A 9,335-nucleotide genomic window follows, 5' to 3' on the forward strand; every position below is an offset into this window, starting at 1 on the left:
ACCAAAATATATAACTTTTGTGAAATACAAGTATCACATTGAAAAAAAAAACACAAACACCAAATTAAAAAAGAAGAAGTTAAACTCAATACCAAATTATGCATTATGACTATATCTGATTTTGGAAAAAAATATAAGCCAAAAAATGAGTTTGGATAAAAAGTAAGACCCATTTTCTAAATAGACTGGGGCTTGGGTAAACTTTTTTTTGCCTGGGCCTCGACCTAACCCGAATTTGCAAAAAAAACGAACTACTTTGTTTTTATTATTATTTTGCTACTGTTTTTTCATTATTTTGTTATTATTTCGCTATTATATTTATATTATTTTATTGTTATTGTTTGAATATTGTATAACTGTTGTTTTATTATTAATTTTGTTACTATTTTAGAGCTATTTGTTTGCTAAGTTACACCTATTTTTTTTCTATTTTGTAGGAAACATTTATTTTGTATTATATTTTTTAAATTTATTTTTATATAAAATTTTTAATACGAGTGAGTTCAGCCAAACTCGAGTTTTAACATTTTTATCCATGTCAGACTTAGACAAAATTTTAGACCCATTTTTTGAACAAGAACAAGAACAAGTCCAGACCTAAACAACGGACCTAGATTTTTGATTTGATCTGATCCGAACCCGACTCAACTCATCGGCTCTAATTATTGTTAATAAAGAATATAATTAAAAGATGCAGGTGGCCGAACTTAATTGGTGAGTAAAAATTAAAACCCTAAACAGATAGCACGTTTATAGATCCCAGGAATTCCGGAGTGACCAGCTCTGAAGAGGCCAGAGCCGTTCTAGAGAGCGGGCACGTAGCCCTCTGTTCCTTCCTCATTCCACTGTCCTCACTTCCCATACGCCTTTCTCTTTCTCTTCTCATCCATTTTTAATAAACTTAAGGTAAAATAAAATAATAATAATAATAATAATAAAACAGCAGAAAGGGCCATGAATTTCTGTTTGGTTGCTCCTGTCATTGAACTTCCCTTATCTTCTGCTTAATGATTACTGCCATTATCCTGTGAATGTGTGTTCGTTAAATCCTTTGATCTTTTACATCATCATTTGACGTCATGTATATTTCCACCTCTTCTTCAGCTGCTTCCTCTTTCTTAAGAGCAGCTTCCTCTTACACTCGTTCTCGCTTTTTTCCTTCTTCTTTGAGAAATCTCAATCCCGCCTCTTCTTCTGCTCTTAACAACCAGCGATCTACTGCCTCCGTCGTTGTTCGTTCTTTCCATTCCTCTGCTTCGCGATGGTGCCACCGTCTCGATTGGAGATCTCCTTTTAGCCTCCGTGCTCAGATCAGAGCCCTTAATCCTGTCATTGAACGCTTTCAGAAGCAGTTTGCTACTATGGGTACCACTCTCCAATACTTTTGGAGCTTCTTTCTTTCGCTTGCTTTTGATTCTGTTTTAATCTTAATTCAACATTTTATTTGCTGATTTTAGTTTTAGTTTAGATTAACGTCTCTGACTTTCTCACTCTAAGTCGAAGTCTTTGTTAGCTTTCAATGAGCGAGAGGCCTCAAATTTAAAATTTTTAATTGTTTTTTTCCGGTTCATAATTAACATATCATTATTGATTGCAGGATCAAGGAGATATATATTTTTTGAAATTAGTATAATGTTTGTAAAGTATTCTAAAATTGACAATTCAATTCATCACCTTGGAGTTTTGATTTGGTTAACATGTTTTTATGGTTTTCAGCTGCTGAACATCCTTTTAAGGAAGTGTTGACGAGTCTTCCCAAGCCAGGTGGTGGCGAGTTTGGAAAGTTCTATAGCTTGCCTGCTCTCAATGATCCAAGGATTGGTAATTTTCTCGTACAACTATACATAGTATATACATTCACTCGATGACTTGGTTGGATAAACTACTTCATGCCTTGGGTCCAGCCCAGTAATTTCCATTAGTTATGTGACTGATTGTGTCTGTCCCTTGCTTCTGCTGTATATGTAATAGATAAACTACCATACTCGATCACAATCCTGCTTGAGTCTGCTGTTCGTAATTGTGACAACTTCCAAGTGAAGAAGGAAGATGTTGAGAAAATTATTGATTGGGGAAATACATCACCAAAGCAAGTTGAAATCCCCTTCAAGCCAGCTCGTGTTCTATTACAGGTGTTTGATAATCCTTGTTATACATATACATATTTATATTCTTCTCGACTAAAGGAACAGGTAAGATTTGCTTTGTTTTAAATCCAGTCTGTTTTGTTGCCAGGATTTTACTGGAGTGCCAGCTGTGGTCGACCTTGCTTGTATGCGTGATGCTATGAACAAGCTTGGCAGCGATACTAGCAAGATTAATCCTTTGGTGCGCTTGTTTACATCATTTGCTTGAATATTTACTGTAATAAGAGTACGGACATATTGTCAACCATTTTCTATTTTGAGAGGGATAGTCAGTTACTAGAAGCTATTGGTTAAGATTGTAATCTTTTGAAAATTTTGGCTTAATAAGGTTGTGGATCTTGAGAAATTTTTACATATCATATTAATATGCTAGTTAGTACGAAAGCGTAATTAACTGACTTTTTTCGTACGTTAGCAGTGTGAGGCATCTTGTTTCCATCTTTGATCCTGATCGGTGTCAGTTCATAGGAAGATATCTTGAGATTTCTAATCGGTATCAGTTCAATAATACGCACTTTTGCATGTAAAATGTCTTCTACAATGTTCCTGACTATCATGGAGTAATTTTCCTTTTTAATCTATCTGTATATTTTGTTACTGAAAATATATTGTATTCAGGTTCCGGTAGATCTTGTCATTGACCATTCAGTTCAAGTTGATGTAACAAGATCAGAAAATGCAGTGCAAGAAAACATGGAGCTTGAGTTTCGGAGGAACAAGGAAAGGTTTTCTTTCCTTAAATGGGGATCTACTGCCTTCCATAACATGCTTGTTGTTCCTCCCGGTTCTGGTATTGTGCATCAGGTATACTTTGGTATTCAGTGCAATATGCAATACACATTTTGACATAATGGTGGAGTTATCCTTGCTAACCTTATATGTGGCAAATAATTTACTGAGTGATGAATGGATAAGCTCACATGTATCTTTACTTTGAATTTTTCCTGGATGCTTTATCTGTGTGAACATGGTGGCAAAGTGAGTTGACACTGTAAAATTTCAGGTTAATCTTGAATATCTTGGACGGGTTGTGTTCAATACCAATGGCACGTTGTACCCTGATAGCGTGGTTGGAACTGATTCCCATACAACTATGATAGATGGGTTAGGAGTAGCTGGCTGGGGAGTTGGAGGTATTGAAGCTGAAGCAGCTATGCTTGGTCAAGTCAGTATTCTGGTGGACCAACGACAATGTTTTTCTTAAATAGTTTCTAACTTTGGGTTTTGATGATTTCAGTTTTTGCTAATTAAAGTGTGTACTGCAATGATGAGTATAGCCCGATTCTTTTCTATTTAATGTACTACAACTTCATTCTTCTAAACCACATGCCAAAATTAATAGTTAATAGTGAATATAAAACTCACTGCAGGAGTCTGAAGTCTCTTTTAACTTAAGTTGGCATGTTAGTTTATGGTGCAAGTGATCTTTGTCTCCTAGTTCTTGTTTGCGGCCTTTATCAAGTGGCCATTTTTTTACTTGTTTCAGTTGCTTTTTGACTGAAGATTCTAATCAAATAAGATGATAATTTTTTAATGATTTGAGAATAATGGTAGTCCTGTACACTATCCACTTGTTCTAGTTTATACTTTCTTTCAATGACACAGTTCTTCTTTGTCTCATTCATTTGATGGAATGTACATCTCTATCACTTGTGTTTTCTAAAGTTAATCTATTTCGAAAATTGTCAGCCGATGAGCATGGTTTTGCCTGGTGTTGTTGGATTTAAGTTATCCGGAAAGTTGAGAAATGGTGTGACAGCTACAGACTTGGTTCTAACTGTGACACAAATGCTGAGGAAGCATGGTGTTGTTGGCAAGTTTGTTGAATTTTATGGTAATTACTTTTCGTGGAGCTGACTTGAAGTTAACTGTAGTTCCTTAATTGCCTGGCCCTCAAATTCTTTATGTAAGTTTTTTATTTTGTACATATTTGTAGGGGATGGTATGGGTGAACTATCATTGGCTGACAGGGCTACCATTGCTAATATGTCTCCCGAGTATGGTGCAACCATGGGATTCTTCCCTGTAGATCATGTTACTTTGCAGTATCTCAGATTGACTGGCAGAAGTTACGAAACTGTGAGTATTCTACCTCGTCATATAATTGCCTTCAATCTAAAATTATTGAATAACTAGGTAACATCCTTGTCCTTTAATTCAGGTGGCAATGATAGAATCATATCTCCGTGCAAATAAAATGTTTGTTGACTATAAGGAGGCAAGAATTTTTCTTCTTTTTTTCAGTTTTTCTTCTGTTTTTCAATTTTACCTTTTGTCCTATAAACTTCTCAACTTTCAGCCGTTCTGCTTGTATTTAGATGTAGCTAGTCTAATTTCTTCCTGTTCTACTTGTGCTTTCCTCCTAACCCTAATCTTGATATGCTCAGCCCCAACAAGAAAGAGTGTACTCATCATATCTAGAATTAAACCTTGCTGAAGTTGAACCCTGTGTTTCGGGACCGAAGAGGTTTGTCTTTTTTCCTTCTGTTTGTAACTTTTTCGGTAGGGCATTAGGTTCTTTGTTTTCTTTGGCATTTATGTATATGTATTAGATATAATATGTTATAGTTATACTAATAAATTGTAACCGCTGCTATTCTTTTCAGACCTCATGATCGGGTTCCTTTAAAAGAAATGAAGGCTGATTGGAATTCTTGTCTCAATAATAAAGTTGGTTTCAAGGTGAGGCTTGCATTTTCTGCATTTCTAAGATCCTGCACTAGTGCACACTTTCATGTTTTAATTAAACAATTATTTATTGTCAATCAATTGCTAATTTGTTTCTTTAACTTTCGATCCAGTTGGAGTCTTGGAGAAAGAACATAACAATTTGATATGAAGTATAATGATCTAGAAAAGTAAAATTTACTTGACTCAAAGCAAAATATCTCTGTTACATAAGATGTGTGTGTGGCTCACTTTCCAAATAAGATGTGCTACTGAACTTTGGAGAACCACACCCCAAAAGCTAGCCATTGAGGTTGGGGAGCCTAGGTCCATATAGACCCCACTAGGAAATCCCTTACTTTCCTATGGGGCATCCAAGTCCCATACTTTGCAATTGGCACATGACAAGATGTTGGCCATATTTGTCACGGAATCAGTAATGGATGAATATTCTATGATAAATCTGACATAGAACAAGAAATTCTCCTGGACTCTTATTTTGGATGATAAGTTCTCTCTTTCTTCCATGTTTCTAGACTTCTAACCTCCTTTATCATTTAAGAACTTCATTTATACTCTGCTTTTCCTAAAATCGGGTCACTCAAGCACAGTAACTACAAGGTAGGAAAATAAAAGATAACTAATAACATTATGTTGGACGGAACATGAAATAGACCCAACTTTGATCAGAACTCTCCTTCAATCTGTAAATTTATAGAATGGTTGACTTTCTGTTAAACTTTTAAACACTCCGCTAATGTATTGCCCTGTTGTAGGGCTTTGCTGTGCCAAAAGAGGCACAGGAAAAAGTGGCAAAATTTTCATTCCACGGGAAGCCAGCAGAGCTTAAGCATGGCAGTGTTGTGATTACTGCAATTACAAGCTGCACCAATACATCAAATCCTAGTGTCATGCTTGGGGCTGGTCTTGTTGCAAAAAAGGCTTGTGAACTTGGTTTACTGGTACTCCTCAATCTCTTCTTATTTTTCTCTTTCTCTTTTTCTGTTTCTTTCCAATCCCCCCTTCTCTCTCTCTCTCTCCCTTTTTTGTAAATAAAAAAAAAAGAATAAAAACTCCCTCGGAATTATTCAGTCTTCTCACCTTTACGAGAACTACATGAATATTAATATTATCGGACCATAAATGAGTTTGTTTAAATAATTGTTCTTCAGGTCAAGCCTTGGATAAAAACAAGTCTTGCACCGGGTTCAGGAGTTGTTACAAAATATCTATTGCAGAGGTATTTCCTACATATATATAATTTTTTTTATCTAAACCGGACTTGGAGTGAATATAATCTTTTATAAAATATTTGTATCAGTATGGCAGAATTACCAATTTTGGTTTATTTTGTGCAGTGGGCTGCAAGAATATCTGAATAAGCAGGGTTTCCATATTGTTGGATATGGCTGCACAACATGTATTGGAAATTCAGGAGAACTGGATGAATCAGTTGCCTCTGCTATCTCAGAAAATGGTACCAGTGAATATTTTACTGTTTTTCTGGATCCGTAATTAGCTTGACGTAAGCTTGTAAATACACTATTGCATCACATTAACGTATTCCTTACTCGAGTTTAATGCTTACTAATGTAAATTAATTCTAATATTTTGCAGACATTATAGCAGCTGCTGTGCTTTCTGGGAACCGGAATTTTGAGGGTCGTGTTCATGCCTTAACCAGAGCCAACTACCTCGCTTCACCGCCTTTAGTGGTCGCCTATGCCCTGGCTGGCACAGTATGTAATATCTCATTATTTACTGGTACTTAGGGTTTATGTTCTCGTTATGTGATCCAGATTAACCTGTGTCTTGTGCATCTGGATTTATTTTCCTCACTAAGCTTTCTTAACTTCATTAGTCATCTCACTATGCAAGAGAAGAGAGTGGGCATCAGTACTTTTTAATAAAGGACTAATAGCTTTTGCGGTATCATTTGTGATGTCATTTGTGATGATCAATGAGTAACTGTGATTTTTTTTCAGGTTGATATTGACTTTGATAAGGAGCCAATTGGAACTGGGAAGGATGGTAAGAGCATCTTTTTTAAGGATATCTGGCCGTCTTCGGAAGAAGTTGCAGAGGTAGACGCCCCAAAATTTGTATATAATCTCAACTTTCGTGTGTTTAAAGCATAAAATTAATTATCTTGGGCTTCTCTGCTGTATAGGCTGTTCAATCCAGTGTCTTGCCAGATATGTTCAGAAGTACTTACCAGGCTATCACAAAGGGTAATCCCATGTGGAATCAGCTACAAGTGCCTTCTTCCACCTTGTACACATGGGACCCCAACTCGACCTATATTCATGAGCCTCCATACTTCAAGAACATGACCATGGAGCCTCCTGGAGTCCATGGCGTGAAGGATGCCTACTGCTTACTAAACTTTGGTGACAGTATCACAACAGATCACATTTCTCCAGCTGGAAGCATCCATAAGGACAGTCCTGCTGCAAAATTCCTACTTGACCGTGGTGTGGAGCGCAAGGACTTCAATTCTTATGGAAGTCGTCGTGGTAATGATGAAGTGATGGCTCGGGGAACTTTCGCTAACATTCGCCTTGTGAACAAGCTGTTGAATGGAGAAGTTGGCCCGAAGACAATACATGTCCCTACAGGAGAGAAACTCTATGTATTTGATGCAGCAATGGTAAGTTATCAAATTTAACCAATTTTTTATTAGCGGAAACAATTCTTGATATCTTGTCACTTTCCATTTTCCATTAGAGAGTACTTTTATAAGTAAAACTAACTATTCTGCTCTTGTCAATTTTACAATCAAAATTTCTGTTTTAATTGGTATTGAGTACAATTTAATCTGCACCAGTTATTTATATTGGGCAATAATAACAATTTTTAAGCGCTGCCAAATTGATCAAATGTTCAATACAAAGCTTGACAATGAATCTGTAATTTCAGAGATACAAGGATGCAGGGCATGACACCATTGTTTTGGCTGGAGCAGAATATGGAAGTGGTAGCTCCCGGGACTGGGCTGCAAAAGGTCCAATGTTGTTGGTAAGTCTTGATTTCACCACGATAAAGAAATTGGTCTATACTCCTCCGATGTACAGTCCACCTGGCTAACTTTGTTGCATAACAGGGAGTAAAAGCAGTAATTGCCAAAAGTTTCGAGAGAATCCATCGCAGTAATTTGGTAGGAATGGGCATCATTCCACTTTGTTTCAAGTCTGGTGAGGATGCAGACACTCTAGGTTTGACTGGTCACGAGCGTTATACCATTGATCTCCCAAATAAAATATCCGACATAAGACCTGGCCAAGATGTAACCGTCACGACTAACAATGGGAAGTCTTTCACCTGCACTGTCCGCTTTGACACTGAGGTAATAAACGGTTTCAGTTATTTGTGCATGTTTTACTATCTTCTGTTATGTGATTATCGCTGCCTGCACATTTCAATTTAGAAACGAAAAGTACCCCTTTGTCTGAAATATGCAACTACTTAGTCCTTAGATAACATGATTATTTACATTGATCTAATTCCACTTGGTCCAAATATGTGCCAACTTTTTAACGAAATTACGTATTTTAGAGCCTGAGATATGTAATACCAAAGCTGATTGTGGGTTGCAATTGCAGGTTGAATTGGCATACTTCAACAATGGTGGTATACTTCCATATGTTATTAGAAACTTGATTAAACAGTAAGTGCATTGGTTGGGAGCCTCAGCCATTTCTAAACGTGAGATGCAAATAAAGGTAGTAAAATAACTGAAAATTTCCCGTTAATAGGGACTTGTAGTTTTCCTTCAGTTTAGGTTTTTAGGACAGGCCTTGCCCGTCTGTCAATAAACAAAATTACTTCAAGAAATTTAGCTTTTTTTTTTTTCCTCATTGACCTAATGGGGATATTTCGATTGGCGGACTTTGTCGATTTGCATTACTGATTAGACATTAAATTGTTGGACTTTGTTGAATTATAGTACACAACAAAGCACCTTGAGAATTCAAGGTTTATCTTTTCTATTTTTGTGTGTTCCAACAATTATTCTGTTTTCAATTCAAGATCTTTACCCTAACCTCGTTTAATTTTGGTATTCTATTTCTATTACATGACCATGATTTTTTTTTTGTTTTGTTTTTCTTGAAAGTATATTTTTGGATTAACTTTTTTAAAGTTTTATCAGCTTCAATTACACAACTTTTTCAAGTTATTACAATTTTATAATATTTGTGTAATTTGTTTTATGTAATTATGAAAAATATTATCCAATTACGAATTACATACTGTTTTGGGTAACACAAATTAAACAAATAATCAATTTCACAAACTATATATTTCGAATTCTCTAATATTTTGTGACATTAGAGTTTATAGAAAGCCTATGTTAAGAGTTATTTTTAGACTATTTGTTTTAGAGGCATGAGTTTGATCCCCACCAAGGCCAAATGATAGAACATTTCCTTTGTGAAATTAGGCATTCTCGCAAAAAGTTTTGTGAATCTCATTTGGCTCTCATTAAAGTAGGGTGACAAATTTGAGGTTAAAACCAAGCAT

At 35.9% G+C, this 9,335-nt stretch overlaps 1 protein-coding gene across 2 annotated transcripts; it reads left to right on the top strand.

Moving 5' to 3' along the window:
- The first annotated feature begins 768 nt into the window (after nucleotides 1-768).
- LOC105794286 (aconitate hydratase, cytoplasmic) lies at nucleotides 769-8,856 on the top strand. Of its 2 annotated transcripts, XM_012623392.2 has the most exons (21): nucleotides 769-906; nucleotides 1,212-1,365; nucleotides 1,717-1,821; nucleotides 1,972-2,132; nucleotides 2,236-2,328; nucleotides 2,766-2,951; nucleotides 3,151-3,312; nucleotides 3,837-3,981; nucleotides 4,084-4,226; nucleotides 4,309-4,365; nucleotides 4,535-4,614; nucleotides 4,754-4,829; nucleotides 5,591-5,776; nucleotides 5,987-6,054; nucleotides 6,173-6,291; nucleotides 6,432-6,553; nucleotides 6,800-6,898; nucleotides 6,985-7,464; nucleotides 7,734-7,832; nucleotides 7,918-8,160; nucleotides 8,417-8,856. In XM_012623392.2, exons 2-21 carry the CDS (start codon nucleotides 1,362-1,364, stop codon nucleotides 8,483-8,485), a joined length of 2,697 nt encoding a protein of 898 aa, XP_012478846.1. In that variant the 5' UTR covers nucleotides 769-906; nucleotides 1,212-1,361; the 3' UTR covers nucleotides 8,486-8,856. The 2 variants fall into 2 exon arrangements, with proteins under 2 accessions (XP_012478846.1, XP_012478844.1); XM_012623390.2 differs by having other exon boundaries at nucleotides 769-1,365.
- Nucleotides 8,857-9,335: the final 479 nt, after the last annotated feature.

The sequence above is a fragment of the Gossypium raimondii genome, chromosome 3 (assembly GCF_025698545.1).
Source record: "Gossypium raimondii isolate GPD5lz chromosome 3, ASM2569854v1, whole genome shotgun sequence".
NCBI classification, from domain to species: Eukaryota; Viridiplantae; Streptophyta; class Magnoliopsida; order Malvales; family Malvaceae; genus Gossypium; species Gossypium raimondii.

Excerpts from the sequence above, each read along its gene's own strand:
- LOC105794286 (XM_012623390.2), top strand. The coding sequence starts at position 1,080 with ATGTATATTTCCACCTCTTCTTCAGCTGCTTCCTCTTTCTTAAGAGCA. Across the intron at positions 3,313-3,836 it reads AAGCAGCTATGCTTGGTCAA|CCGATGAGCATGGTTTTGCC; the intron begins GTCAGTATTCTG and ends GAAAATTGTCAG. Across the intron at positions 8,161-8,416 it reads CTGTCCGCTTTGACACTGAG|GTTGAATTGGCATACTTCAA; the intron begins GTAATAAACGGT and ends TTGCAATTGCAG.